The sequence below is a fragment of the Nilaparvata lugens genome, chromosome 11 (genome assembly GCF_014356525.2).
Source record: "Nilaparvata lugens isolate BPH chromosome 11, ASM1435652v1, whole genome shotgun sequence".
Classification (NCBI taxonomy): Eukaryota; Metazoa; Arthropoda; class Insecta; order Hemiptera; family Delphacidae; genus Nilaparvata; species Nilaparvata lugens.
In genome coordinates, this window is record NC_052514.1 from 12,231,129 (window position 1) to 12,254,992 (window position 23,864).

The 23,864-nt window shown below is 33.1% G+C and overlaps 2 protein-coding genes across 2 annotated transcripts in view; one reads left to right on the forward strand and one right to left on the reverse strand.

Moving 5' to 3' along the window:
• Nucleotides 1–8,946, forward strand: part of LOC111046735 (phenoloxidase 1) — a 30,986-nt gene extending 22,040 nt beyond the window's left edge. Inside the window, 3 exon segments of the mRNA XM_039437596.1 lie at nucleotides 1,488–1,623; nucleotides 4,763–4,992; nucleotides 7,709–8,946. Coding sequence (XP_039293530.1) covers nucleotides 1,488–1,623; nucleotides 4,763–4,992; nucleotides 7,709–8,008 — 666 coding nt within the window. The 3' untranslated portion in view covers nucleotides 8,009–8,946.
• Nucleotides 8,947–11,495: 2,549 nt separating this feature from the next.
• Nucleotides 11,496–23,267, reverse strand: LOC111049298 (general odorant-binding protein 19a). The gene is made up of 7 exons (XM_039437597.1): nucleotides 23,029–23,267; nucleotides 19,686–19,761; nucleotides 16,577–16,632; nucleotides 15,130–15,165; nucleotides 14,326–14,440; nucleotides 13,214–13,281; nucleotides 11,496–11,645 (listed from the first exon to the last, which is right to left on the reverse strand). Exons 1-7 carry the CDS (start codon nucleotides 23,089–23,091, stop codon nucleotides 11,628–11,630), a joined length of 432 nt encoding a protein of 143 aa, XP_039293531.1. The 5' UTR covers nucleotides 23,092–23,267; the 3' UTR covers nucleotides 11,496–11,627.
• Between the last annotated feature and the right edge of the window lie 597 nt (nucleotides 23,268–23,864).

Here is a 23,864-nt window from a genome sequence, read left to right on the forward strand (position 1 = left end):
ATTATTTAAGGAGATACTTAGATACTTGTATGTGCCAAAGGGTGTGATCACACTGAATGCGTTTATGTGCAAATGCACGTCAAATTATGCACAAGCCGAAAAACAAAAAAGTTCCATGGAAAAGTTCCATTGAAACACGTTGTGGCTTGAATGTAGCTTCTCACACTGGACGCTACCAGTTAGTGCAAACGTTCATTATGAGTGTTCCAGATTTTCTTTCTCATCTGAACGCTTGGTCATGCACTCATGCATAACAAGTGCACTCATGCACTTGCACATATATACGCATTCAATCACTACCTCCGTAAACAAAACCGTAGTGCATGGCAGTTGGTTGATGGTAACGTCAGCACAAAATAAGTATAATATCGCACTTTATCAAATACCCACAACGATCTAGAGTATGCTACCAATACATAAACATTATTCCTTGCCCTCCCGATAATTTAAGAGTGTGATAACATTGAATCACTACCTCCGTAAACAAAGCCATAGTGTATTGGTGACGTCAGCTCAGGTAGGGCTCCTACACCAATAAAACCACAAGCTGATATAGAGCAGCTGAAATCAAGAAATTTTTATTGGTGTAGGAGCCCTACCTGTGCTGACGTCACCAGAATACACTATGGCTTTGTTTACGGAGGTAGTCATTCAATTTGATCACACTCTTAAATTATCGGGAGGGCAAGGAATAATGTTTATTGCCAATTGCTAATTAGAATATTCAATACATATTACAAACTCTTTATAATATGACATATCATTAAAAATATAATAAAATAAGCATAATTACTCATACATATACTTGAATAAGATTCAAATAAAATAAAAAATCTAGGTATCACCAGCAAAAAGAAAATCTTTGCCCAATAGTGAGAGTTGCAAAACAGTAAAAGAAAAAACGTAATATTTCGAAATAATGCAGAAAGTTAAAGTTTAAATTCAACTAATAATTACAAAACTCTTAATTACTTATTTATGTATTGGTGTCATACTGGATCGTTTTGGATATTTAATGAAGTGCGATATTATATTATTTATTTTGTTTTCCTATTTAATTTTACTGTTACGCTATCAGATATGTCATTAAGGCTCGTACTGGAATTTGTTTGTGAGCCTTTTATGTTTGTTACAAATTAATAAATGAACAGATCAGTTATCTTTGAAAGACCACTTTATGTGGAAAAGATTCAACTATCTATGTATAGTCTGTTATGTCTCCTTCTTATTAATTTAATGTCTCAGTAATAGAAAGTCCCACACAAGGTGGGCTTAGCTTGCTTTACTCATATCTGTATGTAAATACATTCTGTCATCTTTTAAAATTATTATGATGTGATGAAGTATCAAAATAAAATACTGTAATGATGGATCTATGTTTTGCAATAATAAATGGTTTATTATGATAATAAGCTAATAAATGATTCCAATGAATAGATTGGTGTTTTCAACTTTTTTTAATAAATATTGATTATTTTTGATAATAGGTGACAAATACCGGTCAACAGAGACAAGGAACTGTGAGAATTTTCCTGGCTCCAAGATTTGATGAGCGTGGTCTTCCCTATCTTTTCAATGATGAACGAAAAATGATGATCGAAGTTGACAGATTTGTCCATAATTGTGAGTACTCTATCTGATTCATATGGGCTGTTATGACTGTTATGTTTTTGAAGGGACGGATTCAAGGAATCCAAGGTTCGAAGAATCTCTCACACGTCAACCGATGCTTATTGTGTGTCCCATTATGTTAGTTGGGCAAACCAATACCTGTGTCCTTCACAAGATCCAGGGTTTTTTCCCTATACTAACATCCCATTCATCATCTGGAAGCTTGCAGCCAAACAGAGCTCTTCTCCTAGACACTAGTCTTTCGCAATCCAGTATGATTTGCTTGGCAGTCTCCTCATACTGATTACAAAGCCTGCACATCTGACTTTCATTTCTGAGTCTGATTGTGTGGAGATGTTTCATGAAGTGGCCGTATCAAGTTATCATGGTAATCAGCTGCTTGACCAGACCTCTACCCAAACTCACCAGCCAGCTGGTGAAGTACAAGCTTTCATCTTCTAGAAGCCTTTTGCCAAGTGCTTGACCAGGGTGAGCTTGCCATTGTACTGTATTTGTTATAATTTGCTATTGTTGATTCACTTTGTTGGCTCAATAAAATATCCATCAGTATGTTTGTCTCCTCTTCTAAAGAACTTGGTGAGGATTGCAGTTGATTAATTGATGAAATGCTGGTAGGAAATTTCAGTGTCACGGATGAGATTTCTGGCACAGTGAATTTTGATCCAACTGATACAAATTGAGAGAAAATAAATCATTGCTGATGATGTAAGTCCCTGGACTATTCAAATATTGTATGGAAGACAGTTGTTCTACTTATGCCACAGCTTGGCTCTGGACCAAACAATGGCATACTGGAACCCTACTTAGCAAGCTCATCTGCACGCGCGTTACCTTCTATGCATGGCCAATTACCCAACCAAGATGCACAGAGTTGCGTGTTGCAAGCCTGCTCAGTGTTTTGTGGCACTCCCACACCAATTTAGTCTTGATTTCATTGGAGTCAAGAGTCTTGAGGGCTGCCTGACAATCTGACAAGATTACTACATGCTTGTCGCAATAGCGTCTAGCAATGCCTATGTTGGCACAAGCCATGATGCCCCAAATTTCTGCCAGAAAGATAGTACAGTATTGTCCAAGACTTGAACAGAGTTCTGTTCTGGGTGATTCACTGTACATCCCGTAGCCAGATTTCCCTTCAATGAGAGAACCGTGTACCAGACAAGGCTACCTCTCTTGAAATAGGGCCCTTCCTCAGACGTCCACTCCTCTCTGGAGCAGAATCTAGCTTATCAGTGCGACCATGAAACCAATAGTTCCCCAACATTCAAAATCCACTGAAATTCAAAATCCATCAATTAATAAATTGAATAATAAATTTGATTATTGCCTGTAGTAGGAAATTGCGAGAAAACAATTTCAATTAAGATTGAAAATGCTTAAATAGACATAAATATCAGATGAATATAACATAAATTCAATAACATTGACACCATATTATTTGCACTGCTATATGGAAAGGCGTGAATAGCCATCAGATACAATTCTGTTTGCCCTTATGAATTTAATTATTCATAATAGCAATAACAAAGTATAGAAGTATAGGACCCTTTTAATATGTATAGTGCATACAAGTAGCCCTGAATAAGAAAGTAAATATTAATTATTCATGTCATAACCAACGACAGAAATTAATTTCTGTTGTTTTTGGCTCTTCAAAAATTTCTTCAGTATGTGAATATTTCCTATTCTATAGTGATAATAATGTGTAATATTTCTTCTATATTTGGTTTTGAAACATCTAAATTCAAAAATCTGGTGTGGTACACTCACACAACTTCCCATGCTCATTGATCTATAAAGCCTCATTCTTAAACGAGGATAATCAAGGGGAATAACATTATGCCGATTGGCAGCTAAATAGTTTTATTAAAACTACGATTATACTATTGTTATTGTCTCCAGAGTACATTTTCCTTTGTTTGAATTATGAAATTTGAGGATTTTTAAATAACATTAGGCCGATTGGCGGCTAAATAATTTTATTAAAACTACGATTATAGGTACTATTGTTATTGTTCCCAGAGTACATTTTCCTTTGTTTGAATTATGAAATTTGAGGATTTTTTGAAAGTTGTCAAAACAGCTGTTCTACAAATCAAATATCGACGTGTGTTCTTTTGAATAAACTGCTCTACCCACCTACCTCAAGTACGAGAAGGAGGTTACAAAGTAAATTTCTCAAGGATGGGGTGGACCCCCTGTTAGTTTCTGAGGGAGGAGACTCATGCTAGTTTGATAGAGCTGATATATAACTATACAGGGTATGAATTTGAAAAAAATCTGTCAAGTCATTTTTGAGAAAATCGTGAAAAACATGGTTTTCTAGTAATTATCCGCCTTTTTTTGAATGGCTATCCATGGTATAAATTTGAAGAAAATCGTTGGAGACGTTTTCGAGAAAACCGTGAAAAACATGGTTTTTTAGTGATTATCTGCCATTTTTCTCAAGAATATTACGGAGCTCCTGCAATTTTCCCAGAAATGAGTTTCATGTCAGTTGATAAGGCTTATGAATAGCTATCTATAGGGTATAAATTTGAAGAAAATCGTTAGAGCCGTTTTCGAGAAAACCGTGAAAAACATGGTTTTTTAGTCATTATCCACAATTTTTTCCGCCATTTTGAACTGAATTTTATTGAATTTCTCATTGTCGGATCCTCATGGTATAAGGACCAAGTTTAAAATTTCAAGTCAATTGGTTAATTAGGAATGGAGTTATCGTGTTCACAGACACACACACACACAGACCAACACCCAAAAATCATGTTTTTGGACTCAGGGGACCTTGAAACGTATAGAAAACATGAAATTAGGGTACCTTAAATCTTTTTGGAAAGCAATACTTTCCTTGCCTATGGTAATAGGGCAAGGAAAGTAAAAATCTGCTTTGTTGAAACATTTTTGGACTGAATATTTTGTGAAGTGAAGAACTATAAGACAACCTATTTCGGAGTATGTGTAATCTCACCTCAATTTAATGGGAGAGGAATACTACAAACTCAATGTCAACTTATTTTTCCTCTTCATATAATTTTAATGATAATGTACTTATTGTAAGAATAATTGAATAAATTTATTCAATGAATAATAAACTGATGCGTTCTCTGTACAATGATGAATTCTTCTGCAGTCAAGGAACAAAGCGACACGGTAACAAGGAAATCGAAGAGTTCGACGCTGATCATCCCGTTTGAGAGGACATTCCGTGACCTGCGCAACACCGGCTCAGTTCCGGGTGGCATCGACGCATTCAACTTCTGCGGCTGCGGTTGGCCCGAACATATGATGATCCCCAAGGGCACTCCAGAGGGGTTCCCCGCCACCCTGTTTGTCATGGTCTCCGACTATCAGTTTGACAAGGTGCGACTATTTTATTCTTAATTACAAAGTGTCCCACGGAAAATGTAACAGCCGAATACCATAGATTGTACATTAAATTGTCTTTTTTTCATTAGGGCTACTCTTGAATATAAATAAAAATAGATATCTAAGTACCCTTTATTAAATTGTTCACTCACTTAGAGTTGCTGCAAATTTCATGTAGAATAGGCCCTATAAATAAAAATAGAAATCTAAGTACCATTTTTAAAAATGTTCACAACATTTTCACATCTCTTAGTGCGAGTAAACAATTTTAAAAATGGAACTTAGATTTCTATTTTTATTTATATTCTACATGAAATTTGCAACAAAAAATGTCTAATAAAATCTTCTTATATCGACCTTAGTTTTCGATATCTATCGATTATTCGATATTTTTGGAAAAGGATCTATTGTTCAAAATCCAATTCTAAGATTATCGATGGAAAGATGTACACATTTCAAATAAGATTTATATAACTTGTTCCTTTGTTTGACGTTTTCGAACTTTTTATGAGCGCTCAAAGTTGAAAAAAGTATATTTGTTGAGTTCAAAGCCAAATTTATAACAGTTTCAACTCTCATAAGAAGTTTAAAACCGTCAAACAGAGGAACAAATTGCATGAATCTTATTGAAAATGATATCCTCTTTGTAGATGTATGGGTTTATACTATTGAATAACTACGTTTATATTTGAATGAGAATTTAATAATCTGATTCCAATAAATGAAACTACAAATAATACGTTACAATCACATTATTAGCACTTTTTGTGTAGTTGAGAAGTTGATATTGTGGTAATTATTCATATTGAATGAAAAAAGACTAAGAAATTGTCAAAAAACCACTGATTTGTTGATAATTAGAAAGACCGGTTTCGGTTATTACACCATTGTCAATCTCTTTAATCTATTACACCATTAGTCTTTTTTCATTCAACATTATTAGCAGGCCAGCTACAGGAGACTTTCGGTAAGCACGTGTTTTCGGTAGGAATATTGGAACTAGACTGTCTCCTCGTGGAAGGTCTAATATCTATTAGAGGGAAAAGGAGGTGAAAGTTACAAAAATAGGGAAGAGAGTGGGAGTGTAAAGAGTGAGACAAAGTAGGAATGGATGTGAGTTGTGAGGGGTGGAAATACTATGCAGGTATGTGTTGGTGCGACAGACTTGAAAGGAAGGAGCTTGGACAATGGTAACAAAATGAAAAGGAATAGGGGAGTGCAAGGTTACTGGCCTGCGAGGGTTCAATATGCAAACAATAAGCAATACAAATACACAGATGAAATACAAATGTATGTATATATATATATATATATTATATATATATATATATATATATATATAATATATATATATATTATATATATATATATATATATACAGTTTTTGAGTATAGGCTCTATCAGCAACACCACACTCTTTCCAATGATATCCTTAGAATTGGATAGATTTGACCGATAGTTTTCTAGTTTTTCAAAAATATCCAAAATCGTTAAATCTCGAAAACTAAGGTCGATATAAAAAAATTTGACTATAATAGTTGGCCAAACGAAAATGGGTCCCTCAAGGTCAAAGCTTGCTCTTGACACCACCACCTGTCTCTACCAACACTGTTGCCACTTTGTACTAAGGGTGGCTAGTAAGAGAGAAAGTGAATGTGTGTGTGAGAGACGGTGTGATAGTGAAGTATTGTTATTGTGGGGAGTATTGTTTGTCTTCTCTGTCCAAAGCCTGGATGAAGTGTGATGGGAATCAAATGAGAATTCATGAAAATTGAAAAATGCTGAGTGAAGTGGGCACTACAAGAATATTGACTAAAATAAATGAAATTACATCACTTCACTTCCAATTGATAATTATAAAAGTCTTCAAGTAACTTTTATGAAGTAATAGCTCAGTTCATAAATAGTTGCATTTATAAAGAAAAATCTAATCATCATTATAAAATTGGATTTCTTGATGTCACGACTCAAGAAAGAGTTATACATTACACATAACAATATTCTTTCCTTCATTTCATGATGTTGAAGAATATAGCGGATGATGGGAGGAGGTAACGGGGGATGTTATTGTTCTAACTTCAAAGAATGACACAATAGAACTTTTGAACCTGACGTGCTCAAAAGAATTTGTGACAGGTAGTGACGGAAAAGAGGAAGAGGGAAGGTATGAGAAGGAAAGAGGGATGTTCAGGGTGTAGAAATATAGTCAATGTATATAGACTGGTCGAGTGAGGGGTGGCCACCAGTGGCAACATTGCAGTGGCCTTGAGAGACCCATTTTCGCTTGGTCAACTATAGTCATTTATTTGTTACAAATTTCATTTAGTTTCGATGATCTCTGGCTGTTCTACACCTTTCGTGGGACATCTGTATATCTGGAGAACTAATGATTGCCAGTGTGTACTGTATTTTGATGGATGTTCAGCACCAGGCTTTTCCTTCTTATTGTTCTTATTTTTCTTATTCGTATGCAGCCATAATAACGTGGACCTCACTACAGAGAAGGCTTTGCTTTAACTCTATGATTGGGCTATTGTTGAGTCTGCCTGAGATTCGGAGAGACGGCTGCGTTAAGATGGCCGGATCGATTAACATTAAACTCTAATAATTAAACTTGATAATTATTAGGCAATTATTATCGATTATAGATGTACGATTAATATTAGAAGATAATTGAACTTCATATTTATTAGGCGATTGTTGATTGTAGGTGGACGACCCGACTGCGACAAAATCGTTGACAGCCGGTTGCGAGCCGGCCATGATATACTGCGGCATCCGCGACCAGAAGTACCCGGACGCGCGACCCATGGGCTTCCCGTTCGACAGACTGGGTCGCGCCGGCGTCAACAACATGAGGGACTTCCTCACGCCCAACATGCTCACTCAGGAGTCAGCATCAAGTTCTCCAATGTCATCCTGCCGCCTGGGAGCGTATCGAGAGGTTGATCGGGTACTGTCAACTTGTTGTAGACGCATATACTGGAATATCGTGTACTATGTAGCGTAGATGCATACAGGAATCGGGAATAGTTTATTAGTGTATACTATCAATTATAGCATACAGATAACATAATATAATAGCACTCTAGCGAATGCTTTCTCTATGTTTGTATCCGATAAAAGCTTAGCCTGTTGATGCTACTGATTACTAATATGGGATATACTGTACGATGTATTGGGAATAAACGTATAAATTGTATTCTTATTCGATCAAATATGTATCCAACGTATTATGTAAAGTCACTTCACTTATATGGACTATTCATTCAAATTAATAAAAACAATATATAAAACTTGTAGTACCCTTTTTATTTAAAACTTTGAAACATTTCAACGACTAGGTTTGACCTAAGTAGTTTGAAAATGGTCAAAGTATGTTGAAACTAGTCGTTGAAATTGCAGTTTATAGAAGAAGATTTTTCATCAATACCGTAAATACCGTTGAAATGTTTTAAATTTTTAAAATGCTTTAAATGAAAAGGGTACTACATGTGTTATATTGTTTTTATTAATATGTAAAGTTTTTTTTTCAATTTGCAGTAGAGTTTGCTGTAGGCTATATCATAATTTGTGTTTTATTCTGATTTGTAGTTTTGGTTTAGAAATTGAAAATGTAAATAACCTACATACTATTTGGATAATTTGACACAAAATAAGGAATTTGAAGAAGTTTTGGTCAATATGTAGCCTGTTTTTCCTTTTACGACTATTGTATTGTTTGCTCTATTTAATTAATAAATAATTCAAGTTGATTTTGTTTTCCATGACAAAAACACACTATAAAATAATTTTTTTTAGTCTGGACACATAAAAACTCAGTGTTCAGATTACAAAAAAATTATTTATCTTCTTTAAAAACGTAGATCCAGTAAGAATGTATAATAGCCTGTATCTCACTATATTTACAGTTCCTTCACCTGGATTCGGGCTTAGTATTTTCAGATTTCTTCAATATGTGTTTCTTCTTTATTTCTCGTTAGGCTTATAAAGTGGGATTAAATGGAATTCCAATTTTCACTTTAAATTTATGGAATTTGTAATATTCATAGGCTGATTTTTTATGTTCGTTGTTTTTCAAAAGATACAACTACCTATATTATAAAGATTCACCCTTACAAATTGGATTCCATGGATTAATTATATGAAATAATATTTCTTTGTTTTACCAATGATATGAATGTTCTTTTTTTGGTAAATTGATATTGAGGTTGATGGGTTTGATGATCTCAAAAACTTTTGATAGAGAAAATCTTTCACTACTGTACCTACCAGTAGGTACTTTGATGCTGTTAACAACGTAGGAACCTTGGTTATCCTAATTTCTGCATATATATTAAAAATCATAACTGATGCATTTTCTATTGCTTTGAAAGTTACTGATAATCAATCATCAATATATTTACCTACTGATACTTCATTGTAACTTTATTCCTAATTTTTTTGTAGGTTAAATACGTACACTTAGGTTACTAACTTGTATTTGTATTTTCTAAGTGCTAGTCATATTTGAATAAAACTGTTCTACAGTACTAAGAAATCTGTTCTTTAAGAAAAAAAAAACCAAAAGTCTTGAAAATTATCACTTTGTTGGTATTGTGTCAGCATGATAACTTACATCTACATAGGTCTAGTGAGCCAATAATAGAATCCATATTCAATATAATCTTTTAAAATGGAAAGGGGATTGCCATTTATGCATACCGTAGGCTATATAATTCATCTTTAATAAAAAGAATCACCCATACAGCCAATCTAATATTGCAATAATTGATTGTCTATTATTTATCATTGCTATACCAAGAATATAAATTTCAATTTATAAATAATTTACATTCTATATATTTTATTTATGATTGCTTATTAATGTGTATTCTTGTATAGTTCTTCTCGTTCCTAGTTAAGAATAGTTGTCATTTTGACAAGTAAATTGTTTTGTACATCCAAATTGACGTACATAAACGCATTCAGTGAGAGCACGCTCTATCAATAGACAAACGACGTGTAAACCGAGCCGTGCCGTCGACGGGTTGATGAAGCCAGCCGTGCCGATGACGGGAGCCAGCCGTGACGATGACGGGAGCCAGCCGTGCCGATGACGGGAGCCAGCCGTGACGATGACGGGAGCTAGCCGTGCCGATGACGGGAGCCAGCCGCGACGTTAATGAGGCGTCGACGTTATCGAGGAAGCACTGACGCTCTGACGTCAGAGAGAGAGAGAGAGTGAGTGAGTGGGTGAGTGTCCTTTGTTATCGTCGCGTCAGCTCGTCAGTCATCAACCGGTCTGTGCATGTCAAATGTCAGCGCGTGGTTCTAACCTCAAATATTGCGCAACTTGTGTGAATTTACACTATTTTTACCCAAATATTTTCGGTTAAATAGTGTTTTAAAGTGATTTGTATCTCGTGATGATTAATATCAAATATGATTTGAGTGAAATTCGTTTATATAATGATTTTAGTGTAATCTACAAGCCTGCTTTCGCCCTTTCTAATGAGGTTAGTCTAATATTTAAAATTATATTATAATCTCATTATTATTTCCTATTTGAGTTTTATGCAAAATATACTTAAGTCGCGGGCTCATGAGTTGATCCCAGGATTGATCTACTCATTCCATATCGCTACTATGCATAGCAGATAGCAATATCATTAGTACCGTAGTCAAATAGCTGAGTTGTTGCCAGCTATTTGAGTCAACCATCCTAGGAAGCCATAATTTTATAATTATTAGAGGAATACAGCAGTAAGGCATGTGCATTTGGTTTCCTGTATCCTCTGTACCGATAAACTATAGATCAACTTGTCAGTCCACATCTGCAATTAATTAGAAATATGTCAGAGATATACAGAGTGATATAAAAATCGCGCAACTCAATTTTTAAATCACTTTTTGCTATTAGAAAAACCTGCCGAAAGATCTCGTTGTCACAGTGAGTGATAATTCATTTATTGTAAAATATCTGACTGCTAGTCGTTTTTTCTAATAGCAAAAAGTGATTTAATAATAAGCAGTTCGTGATGGAAAACAACATTGAAGAATTCAATTTTTAAGCTGTGTAAGTGAGACAGATAACTTGGTAAAATATGATTTGATTTGATTATAGGATTTTGAAGATTTAAAGTTCTAAATTTCAACTTTTTGTATTTGAACTGATATGACTGTAGGCCAACGTTATATTTGAGACTAATATTATAGAATAAGCATCATAGATCTACAGGAGGAAGCTTACTACCTATCTTATGCTTTATCTACATGCTTAAACTAACACTGTACATTGTAGATCACAGTGATCTTATTCAATTATATTATTCATAAAATATAATCATTATTCTTCAGTATGTCTACTACTGAACTATAGACTACTATTTACTATTATGTACCCATGCTTTGCAACAGATCTGTGTGAAATATAACATTATTAAAATGCATTACCGTATACAGTTTGTTGTTATGGTTTCAAAGGATATACGTTTGTAATAACTTGAAAAGTTCAATAGTGGTTTCAAAGGTTTTATTCAAACATTAACAGAATTTATCAACAGTTCTAGCAGTTATTAAGTTGTTACAGAAAATGAAATAAGAAGTTATCACTGATGAAGATAATTTTGAAGTTGAGAGATAAATCATCAGTTCATACCAGCAAGCTGAAAAATAAAAGATACAATTTGGTTAATTTTTGAAAATTATTCAAATCTACTCTCAGATATGCTTAGTACTCACAGATAATATATAGTACTCATGTTAATCTTAAACACTGATAAAATATAATCAACTTTTTAAAGCGTGGCTAGGCTATTGTCAATTATTGTTCTAATAGACGGTTATCTATAATCTCCTTTCAGTGGATAACAACCCTGCTGAAATTAGAGTTACATCCATATTCTATATTCATCACTAAACATTTTTCCCTCTAATTTTACCATCGCTCCTATTGCCAAGACTACAAGGCTCATGTAGACATCATCCTCAAAAAAGTATCATAACTGATAAAAAATTAATTGTATCATATTTGTTATACTATGATGATGATAATTGGCATAGCTGTTGATATCAATCATTCGGTCAGTGTTCAGTAAAAGGGATATAGACCTTCTGCTAAATTCATACCGATATTTAAAAGAATAGCAGAATAGAACAAATTATTTAATTAATTATTGAAATTATTATGAGAAATTGTATTTATTAATATTGCTAACCGATAAATAATATTTTTATAATTATCAGGAGTTTTGTTTAATAATTAATGAATTACTCTAATTTGGCAATGATATACTATAAGAGAGAAAGACAGAACATAGAAAACATTATTTCAAATAACAACTAACCACCTAATGACTTACTAAACACTAACTAATTAATAATACGCACAAAAAACTAACAAAACCTACTCTAGAACATGGTACGCCATAGTGGAGTAGGTCAATTTCCACACGGAAAAAACTAAACAAGTAGAGGACACATTATAAGAATTTTTTGTAACCAACTATTGTATGTAATATTGTAATTTATCTAATGTTTTGTGTCATTGATGTTGTAGTTTTAGTTTTCTTGGGAAATAAACATTTATTTATTTTATTTTATTTATTTAATTATTATTCCATCAAGTTGATGTATTATTATATGATGATTTTTGTAGACTAGGTACTAATTATTGTAGATTATTACGTCAATTAACGTAAAGGTAGACTTGGAATACTTGATAAAATTGAATTTTCTCAATGAACATAAATTATAGTTGTTTGACTAAAGTTTAAAAACGTATATACAGCGTACTGTGATTTCTACAATAATTAAACAGTTCAAGTCGTTCTAATAAAATACTCTATCAGAACTAATTGAGAAAGCTTCGAATGGATGGATCCACCCATCTCATTATAGTGAAACTCATTACAAAATTTCAGCATTGGTTGAACGAATTGGTTTCACCTTTGAGGTGAAATTAAATTATATAGCCTATAGAATAGTAATAGTCCAAAAATAAATAAAATCCACTAAATATGGAGAAATTTCACAATATTTCTGTGTCATATGAAAAACTTGGATGATGTTTAAATAAGGAATAGTGACATTTGAAAAAATGAATCACTTTCTCATGTTTCAAATATAACTCTGGAGAATACGATCTTGGACTCCTAAAATAATCACCGTAACGTGTTGATGTATTTATATTTTTATTGGAAATTTGAAACAAAAAATTAAATTTGCAATTTACCTCAGCATGATGATCCTTCATGCATGTGGCTAGCCCCGCTGCCATTTCGCATTTGTCTCCTTCTGGTACTGTGAACAAAAATAAAAATAATTATTAGAATACTATACAACATTTTTTCTAAACTAAATAGATTTAGTGGAAAATTTTTAAAATATATGTATTCAAGGCTACTTATTTTTATTTATAAAATGACTTCATACCCTTGTGTCACATGTATCATTGTGATACATCAAAACTAGCTGTTTTGTTTTAATTTGTGTTTTTAATCTGTTATTTTATATTGAAAACTTTAAAAAGGGTACTATGATGTTATTTTATACATTTTATAAATTAGTGGAAATTTATATTCTTTAAACATTTAGCTAACTTCAAGATGGTATTAAAAAATAGTATTACTACTTCAAATTTTCGACCTCAGTTGTTGAAAAATTCTCAACTCCTCAAAATTTGCTTACATATATTGAAAGTTGAAGCTTTAAAACTACGTTCTTAAAACCCTCTCAAGAAAACTACTATGGAAAAGTCTCCTTTGTTCTTCCAAGAGATCACCCTTTTCCAATAATAAATGTTATAAATCATTCCTTATGTTGTAATTCATTCATTCATGTTGAATTAACTCCAATTCTATTTTCAAAACTAGTTCTAATTCTAATTTCAATTTGAATTGAAATTAAAATTCAGAATATAGTGCTTATTCTAGTTCTAACCGAACTATGATCGCATATCTTGATCTCTTATTATTATGAAATATGCATGCAATGCATATAAATAATGCATGTAAATAATGTATTACACTGCCACTGAGATAAACTTGATCAATTTAAATTAAGTGTGAATTTCTACCACTTTTGAAGCGCTTGTAACGGCTTTCTTAATTGTCCAGTTGCACAGAAGCATGTTAAATTTTAACCGTGATTTATTGCCACGAGAACCAATCAGAGAAGGCTTTTCTGTGAAGAAGTTTGCCCTGATTGGTTCTCGTGGCAATATTAATAATGACGAGGGTTGAAATTCAACAGGCTTTCGAATTTCAGCAGGCTGTTGAAATCCAACAGGCATCTGAGACTATGAATTTAAATAGTTTCAAAGTGAAAATTTATCAATCTTCTTACCACTCTTGATGCACTCTCCAAGGGCTTTCTTGATTTCGGCAGCCTTATCTTTGTCTTGCACCATTTTGTCGATGAATTCCATTGTCATTTCTGGCTCAAATTTTCCGTCTTTCATCTGAAATTTTAATAAAATTGCATTAAAATGGCTCCAAGAACTTTTCTTATGATAGAGAACGAAAGTTGTTCATTTACTATCATTCAAGGATTATTTGTCATTCAAGATTATTATTTAAGGATTATTAATTAATCTGAAATTGTCATCATCTGAAAATTTAAGAAATTATCTTTAAAATAGATGAATAATTGATAGTGTCTGCGGGATTCATTGTTACTGCTATATCTATAGTAGGCTATAGTTATATTTGACGACTAGTCTTTTAGAAAAATGAAACTTTTCATCTATCAACCGAGTAAAGATGAAACATACCATACAAGACTCATAAATTATCAATTTTTCCATCTATTACCTAGAAATATGATGAAATTTCAGAGAATAACTTATCTCCTGAATTTGTCACACAATTATTACTACTGCTACCCAAAACATGACCTATGAAGTAGGTTTCTATTACTTACTTTTATAAGCAATTCATTAATGGATTATGAACTGTTACTGCATTTTTAAATGTGATGTAGGAAATGAGAAAGAAGTAGAATATTATTATTAGTAGTTATCCTCATTCATCAGAACCCTTATTTCTCTATTCTTATATTTTTTGTCAATTTACATTTAATTTGATCCAAATTTCATGAGTTATCTTTTTAAAAAGAGTGATAGAAAATAATATTTCGTCTCAAACTTACCAGCTTCATATGTTCAGCCATGCAGGCAATAAAGCACTGTAAAAAAATGAATGAATAAATTTAAATTCCAACAATGAATATTTTTCATGAATGCTCACAAATTGAAATACAAATTCATTATCATAGCCTACAAGTTGAAATTAAACCTGAGAATAAATCATTGATGATTTTAACTTAATAGTCGTTTGAGTTAATTTCAACTATGTTCTTAGAGCAATTTCATTATGAACAAATATTATCGGTACGTATATTTAAATAATTAAGTCAAGAAATTGAATCTATATACAAATATTATAGTCATTCATGTAAAATTGGGGTAGCCTACACCATAAATCTTTGATTGAAAAATAACACAATTCTTACAATTTTAAATACGATAGGCTAAAAGAACTTAATTTTTGTTATTTTTGTGAATTTGTTGGATAATTTGATAAAATTATAAATAACTTGATAAGCTTGTTGTGCCTTTCCTCATGTTAAGTATTTGTACACAATGTGATAAATAAAATGAGGTGAAAAATTAATATTCAAGATTTATTAGTTAATTGGATTAAAAAGAAAATTATTCTACTATTGTTCTCCCAATTTTAATTCTAGAATGTGATTTACTGATTCCATCACGAAAACTCCTACCTTCCATATTTATCAGTTTATTAGTACAGGCATTGAGAAAATATAGCATATCTACCTATGCTATCTTTTCACTATGGTACAGACAACTTAATTGAAGGAAACAATTACAATAGACTAGGTACCGGCTCTATGCAAATTACTCTCATCGCAATTAGCAACAAACAAGGATAGGATGACAGGTCAATTGAATTGTTCTTGAAATTGAAGAATCAAAAACAGATTACGTAAATAGGATAATGTGTGTAATAAAGTATGAGGGATTTCATGACTAGAACAACATCATGTCTACAAAAATGCGTGATGAATTCGTTGTTCTGAAACTGAAAATAGTTATTAGTTTTGTATCCAATAATTTAAACAAACATTTATAGTGGACACATTCCTCATTTTGGTATCGAACTGGAAATTTAGTACAATAGCACTTTCCTGTTGATAGGCCTGTAGAAGAGGAAAACTTTAACCTTTAACCACGCACAAGTATTTAGTGAGTTTAATTTAGATCTGTCAGTATTGGTTGAATGAGAAACGTTGATGTAATTTACAATAAACACTGACAGAGTTGAAGTGAATCTAGCTAAGCTTCAGGTGGGAATAAGACTGAAGGTGAACTTAAAACATATCGAGGTGAATATAAGGTTTTATATTTAGGTGAACTCAAAAATATTTTCCCAAACTCCGATTATAGACTTGAAGTTAGATATATTTACTGTAGTTTTGTCTAATGCCATGACACAGACCAAGTTTTTTAACACTGTATATTCATGATTGTATAACTAATGAAAATTCACTATTTTTCAATATATATTTCAATTACCTTTCCTGATTGTGAGCTTGGAATCTCGTGGCCATTATGAAGTTTTCCTAGAGTATCTGAAAATAAGTAAATAAACATTTTGTAAATATAGATAGGCCTAATAATAATAAAGTACGGATTATATAATTTTTCAGAGTGTAATAATAATATCAATATTTTCGTACCGTACTTATGTTAAATGAATTAAAAATCAACAAGACATGATTCTTGATTGATTAATGATAATGTAATAATTGATAACGGATAGTTGAATTTAAAAAAAAAATCAAATTTTAATCAAATTTATTTTGTCAAATTGAAAAAAAAAAACAATACAATGTAGACTAAGAATCATAAAACTAATAGACAAGCAAGAAATACCTAATAAGATTCCAATAACACATAAACTCTTAAATTAAAAATAGCTAGTTTTCAATCTGACAAAACCTAGGTTTGTGCGCTGGCATAGGTAGGTACATAGCAAAGTTAGTAGACAGAAGGTTGGTCACTCATCTATAGTATTTTAGTTGAAATGCAATTGGAGTGGGGGAACTGCAGTCGTGACGTAGGCTGTAGTACAGAGTAGGCAGAATATCGCATTCTTGAGAATCATACGGTGACGTATAGTCAAATTATATAAAACAAACATTTTCTGACATGCAAGATTTCTGTTTCTGCTTTACAATAATTATCAAAACATTTGAATAATACAAGTATTTTGCCATATAAAAGCAAAAACCCCACCTCCTAACCTTCCCTTTCAAATCCTTAAGGTTTCTTCATCTTCTAGGTCGTGTTTATATTTTGTAGTTTGGCTATACATCAGCTTGTGAATTTCGGGGATGAGATATTTTGATTCTCGTAGAACATGTGCTCGATACCAGCATATATTCAGTGCATTTATATGAATGAAATTCTTCGGATTTATTGGGATCGGTTTATCGGATTATTGCAATGCATTGGGTTTATCAAGATTTTTTATGGGTTAATCTGAAATTATAATAGTATAACGTTGTCTACTAACGCTTTTCCAGCTTATTAACTTTTTCGTGTCACGTTTTTAGATTCTTGAAAAACTTTCAACTTAACTTTATTCATACAAGTTGAATGAACTTGAAGTATTTAACAACATCATTAGAATCAGTGATTCAATCGCTATAAGTATGGAGAATTTTTAAGTTCTAGATCAATCTTGAGGGGATTAAATGACGATGTTTTTGAAGATACAGTGAATAAACTGTATGCTCAGTGTGGTTACTCTATCACTTTTTTACTACACGTGACGTCACGCTGGCGTTTCCCCCACCACTTCGAATCTTTCACCTGTGAGTGATCAACCTTCTGTCTACTAACGTTGGGTACATAGTACTACACTGATTGTAAGGAAAAATGTAAAACACTCTTTATGTTAACAAAAAGATAAATGTTAGAGAGCGAGTGAAGAAGAAGAAGGGAAGAGAAAGAAGGATGGAAGGAGAAAGAGGAAGAAAAGAAAAATTGAAAAGTATATATAGGTACAGAAGTAACCTACAGAAGTACAGTAGTACAGAGGTTGATAAAAATATTTATAAGTCTTTTAATAATTCTATTTTTATTAATTTAGGTCTATATATTTTTTTACACTTTATTTAGTTCCTTACCCTTATTGCTATTAATTTTAAGTTTAAATAGTATATTTGGTTATTTTTATTTTAAACCTGTTCTTCACTAGAAAACATTCATGTGAAAATATAAATTTGTTATTAAATTATGATGATTGAATTATTTGAAATACGATAATTACTACAAGTACGAATACCAAAATGGTAGCCTATAATGGAAAATACATAAAATCACTGTTAAAATGTCTGTTAAAGTATAGAATAGAGTGGTCTAATTTGGATTTATACAGTAGGCTACGGTAGGCTAAGCTTTAAAGGACTCGCCACACCTAGCTCGCCAGTACCGCCGAGGTAGTACCGCTGGTGGTAGTTTTCTCGGCTGAGCACGCCACACCGAAAAACGTCCGCTAGCGGTAGTCTCCGAGTAGTGAGTCTAGTAGTGGGGGGAGGGAGTCCAACTACAGTGTGGGAGTGAGACGTACTAGTTGCGTTGTGCTGCAAGGAGGAACGCCGAATGAGTCATCACTCTGTGCGCATGCGCTACCTCTTCGAATCGCCTGCCATGTATTCAGGTTAAGTGCGCCACACTGAGCTCGCTTTGTCCGCCGTACTACCTCTCAGCGAAGTATTGTTGAATCGCCTAGCAGGCGGTCGTAGGTGGTAGTGCGCCGTACTACCGCCGCGGTAGCGAGCTCGGTGTGGCGCGATCACACCCTTAAAGGGCACGCCACACCAAGCTCGCTACCGCGGCGGTAGCGAAGTTTTAAAAATAGCTAGCCATGTATTCAGGTTGAGCGCGCCACACCGAGCTCGCTACCGCGGCGGTAGTACGGCGCACTACCACCTACGACCGCCTGCTAGGCGATTCAACAAAAGTTCGCTGAGAGGTAGTACGGCGGACAAAGCGAGCTCAGTGTGGCGCGCTCAACCTGAATACATGGCAGGCGATTCGAAGAGGTAGCGCATGCGCACCTCTCCTCCTTGCAACACAACGCAACTAGTACGTCTCACCCCCCACTACTAGACTCACTACTCGGAGACTACCGCTAGCAGACGTTTTTTGGTGTGGCGTGCTCAGCCGAGAAAACTACCACCAGCGGTACTACCTCGGCGGTACTGGCGAGCTTGGTGTGGCGAGTCTTTAAGTATCTCAATATTCTTATTCAAATCAATTATGATTATTTCTGTCTATTATTATTGGTTTGGCCGGATGAGAGTTTAAGAACGGCACAGTATCAAGGTCTATAAATAGTTTCTATAGACCTTGCACAGTATGAGAGACTACCAGCGTCACATAGCTTCATGAAAAACAACTACTGGGACTATCAGCTTCAGTTAACATTGGAAATTGGAGCATAAACGCCCTATGCCATGGAATATCTTCTTATGCTATATTTTATTTACGGCTTCCACTATGAACAATAGAATAGGTTAATTGGTAAGGTAAAAAATTAATTATCCATCAGGATGAGCAATCTAATAAATGTAATTAAATACTATGGAAGCTTGTTCTTGAGAGGAATACACACCTTCTTCAACTTTTGATTGTTTGATACAGGTGTCAATCAATGGTTTGAGCTCTTTCAATTTGTCTGGTGTAAGTCCCTGAAATAGAAATATTACTATTCAGTAGAAGGCATATTTGAGAAAATTTTGACATTAAAATGTTTTTGAAATAATATAATAAATTTATGAAAATAAAAATACTAACTAACAATATTTACTTTCTTGGTAAGGTCTACTCGTATTTATGTAAAAATTACAAAATCAAACTACCGTACCCTTTTTCTACTTTATTCTATTTCTCACAAAATGTTTTAATTCTTTATTTTTCGATGTTTGATTCTTTATTTTTACATAAAATAACACTCATCAATGTTTCTTTTCATTACAAACTGCTTGTTAATAATCACTTTTGACCAACTAAATTACGACATAGCAGTCAGGTATTTATAAATAAAAGCTATTAGCTTCTACTCACATTAGTGGAGCGCTTTCGGATTTGGTCCTTCATCATCACTCAGTGGTATAAATACCTGACTGCTGTCGTTATTTAGTTATTCAAAAGTGATAAAATAGAAGTATGAAAATGAAAAAACAAAGAAATTACTACTTCTCCACCTATAGCATTTAGAATGTATCAAAGCACAAGGAATTATGAAAATTCCTTCAGGTTATCAATAAATTCTTATTGGAGTTATAAAATCATATTTTTGAAATTTCAATGTATAGACACGGAGTAAAGAGCACTGGTTTCTTTATTCCGTGGTCTACATACGCCTACATAGGCGGTATGACTATGACCACGGAATAAGGAAACCAGTGTTCTTTACACCGTGCTATGACACATCAGACCCACGAATTATACTCAAATGTTGGTAGCCTATTTATTATGGTATGGACTTGCAATGGAAGAAATTAATATGGTTGATTGAGTTCCAAATTGCCGATTTCTATTTGATAATTGATTATCTGATTTAACTGAAAATCAAGTGATTTGGTGATATTTTGCACTGTATCTTCTATTCACTAGGTACCGTACTCTTATCCTCTATTGATTCTTTGCTTTATTTTCTGTTGCTCTTAGGATCGTAGCCTACAAGATCCTTTTAAGTAAGAATCCTGGATTAAAGTTAATTTCGTAGTCTACTACATTTGTATCATTGATGGCTTTTTTCAAATTATCAAACTCTGCATTTTTCGAAGATAGCAAAAGATTAATTTCGTATTCTACGTTTGGATCATTGGCTTTTCTAAAATTTACAAACCCTGCCATTTTTTGTTTACTTTATTCAAAATGGTTTTTCATCAAAGGCCGCATTTTCTGTTTCAGAGTAGTAAATCAAATTCAATTGGCAAACTCTTGTATTTCATCCGAGTTTTTTTTTTTATTTAAGGAAATGTATGTTGGAAGCCTACAAGGTATTACTTTTATTAAACATGGTTTACCTGAGAAATGTTTGATTTGTAGCCTACATTCGAATATCATAAATTTTTCCAAATTTGTTCAAACAGTGATTCAGATTCTCAAGTTTTTCTTTGTAGAACGTTGAGTTATTCGAGTAACAGACTTTGATTTCTTTGAAGTTTTTCTTTGAATTAATTTAAAAACAATAAATTCGAAAAAATAGTCTAGTAAGCCTATTTTACTAGTACCATACTGATAACTTGTATCCTCAATAATTCAATAAACTTTAGTTGATTACACTGATTACCAAATTTACTTTAAAAGTTCAATAGATAAAATCATAGAGAAACAATAGCATAAGTAGATATCCCATGGCATAGGGCGTTTATGTCGCAACTTTTACTGTTATCTCAAGCCGATAGCCCACGTAGTTCTCTCCCGTGAAGCTTTATGACGCTGGTAGTCTCTCATATTGTGCCGTTGCCCGTTCATACACTCTTACCCGGTCAAAACAGTAAAAAATCAACAATAATTGACAGTAATCGGCTTGGGATAACTGTAAAAGTTGCGACATAAACGCCCTATACCATGGGATATCTACTTACGCTATTGTTTCTCTATGATAAAATTGTCTGGAAAACTCTGAAAACTTCTCTGGAGAACAATAGATTTGGAAAAATAATGCAGTAAACCTATTTTACTAATATAATTTTGGTAATTTTTATTATCATTACTAATATAATTTATCTAATTTATACTAGTAACTTGTATTCTCAATGATTCAGTAAACTTTAGTTGATTACAGTGATCACCAAATCAATTTGAAAATTCATGTATAATCAAATTAGGTATTCTTATCGTCTTATTTCCTTAGGGCAACTTTTAATATAAATAAAAATATAATCTGTGTACCCTTTTAAATTGTTTTGTCACGACATGTTTCGGCTACTAGCATTTCAAGAAAAAAAATGAACCAGTTTTTTGGACTCAGGGGACCTTGAAACGTATAGAAATTTAGGAATTGGGGTACCTTAATTTTTTTCGGAAACCAATACTTTCCCTACCTATGGTAATAGGGCAAGGAAAGTAAAAATGACTTAAAAATAGCATTAGTAGCCGAAACATGTGACAAAATAATTTAAAAGGGTACTCAGATTTATTGACCGAGCGAAGTGAGGTCTAAGATTCAAGTCGACGGTTTGGCATTTCTCTTTAAATGTTTCTCTCTAATGTTTAAATGTTTTTATTTTTATATGTTGCGCATTAATGGCGAAACGCGGTAATAGATTTCCATGAAATTTGATAGGTATGTTCCTTTTTTAATTGCGCGTCGACGTATATACAAGGTTTTTGGAAATTTTCCATTTCAAGGATAATATAAAAGGAAGAAAGAGCCTTTTTCATACGCCAATATTAGGCTAGTTACACACATCGATTTTTGGTCGTACGATATTTTGCCGTAACTATGAATTCTATCAGATTAAACGGAACTTGGCATACATCATATGTTTGAAATCATCTGTTCAATCTAATAGAATTTATAAGGACGGCAAAATATCGTACGACCAAAAATCGATGTGTGTGTAACTAGCCTTAGTGTAAAAATCAGACGATAGAATTATTCATCATAAATCAGCTGACAAGTGATTACACAGATGTGTGGAGAAGCCAGTCTATTGCTGTATTTCTATAAGGTCTATAGTTTCAATCAGGTACTTGTGAATGAGAATACTGCTACTGTTCACAGAACTACTGGTATTTTTATTTATAAGGTATTCCTACTCTAAATACGACTATTTCACAACTATAATTCATTTATTTATTGACAAAATACATATATCATAAAATTAATGATTGGAAGAGAATCAAAAGAATTACCCCAGAAATGTTTCTCTCCCGAATAAATTGGAATATTAATTCAATGCAAATTTAATAATGAAATTTTCTAATAATTATTTACTCACCGCATAACCGACTTCACAAATTGTAGCAAGGGCGAGAGCAGCTAACACAATTTGACACTTCATGGTGAATTTTCTTTCCTAGATGACTTCCAACTGGAAATTTATCAAAAAATGTTGATAACTTTGAGAAAATTGATCCTAGTTTGAAAGAGAGGTGGTAGTCTATTGAGAGCACTGTGCCTTATTCGACGCGAATCTGATGTGAAATTGAATAGAGTTGGTGGCTTTTATTGGACAGAATGGCAAGGTCACACTTATGCTAGGCTACCTGTCATTATCCTGTCACTGATTATTAGTTTTCTGTATCATCATTCTTCTCTCCAACCATTCTTTGTGATTTTCTCTCTCTTCCCCTTTTGTTTTCTTGTTACACATTTTTCTAGAATCGTTGTATCTTCTTCATTCTCCTTCCTCAGATCTTCCTGATCTTTTTATATGTTTGGCTCTTCAAATTTATCTGGTTGGTCTTGTAATTTCTTCATCTCCTTCCTACAATAATTCGTTTTACACCTTTTACTCTTCAATTCATCGACTTAATTCTGTTTTCTTCTTTGGCCAATTCTCCTTCTCCTTTTTCTTCTTATTTTCTCCTCCAACCTTCTAACTTATCTTTCTTCTTAAGTCTTCTGTTTTCATGTCTTTACTTGTTTACTTGTTACACGTTTTCTGGTATCGTTGTATATTCTTCATTCTTCTTCATTCTCCTTCTTCTTCTTCTCTTCTTCTTCTTCTTCTTCTTCTTCTTCTTCTTCTTCTTCTTCTTCTTCTTCTTCTTCTTCTTCTTCTTCTTCTTCTTCTTCTTCTTCTTCTTCTTCTTCTTCTTCTTCTTCTTCTTC

Bases quoted from the DNA above. Each gene is read 5' to 3' on its own strand.
- LOC111049298 (XM_039437597.1), bottom strand. From the start codon at position 23,091: ATGAAGTGTCAAATTGTGTTAGCTGCTCTCGCCCTTGCTACAATTTGT. The intron at 16,633-19,685 runs GTGTGTATTCCT...ACTTATTTTCAG, and splicing joins ACAATCAAAAGTTGAAGAAG to ATACTCTAGGAAAACTTCAT. The intron at 14,441-15,129 runs GTAAGTTTGAGA...TTAAAATTTCAG, and splicing joins TGGCTGAACATATGAAGCTG to ATGAAAGACGGAAAATTTGA.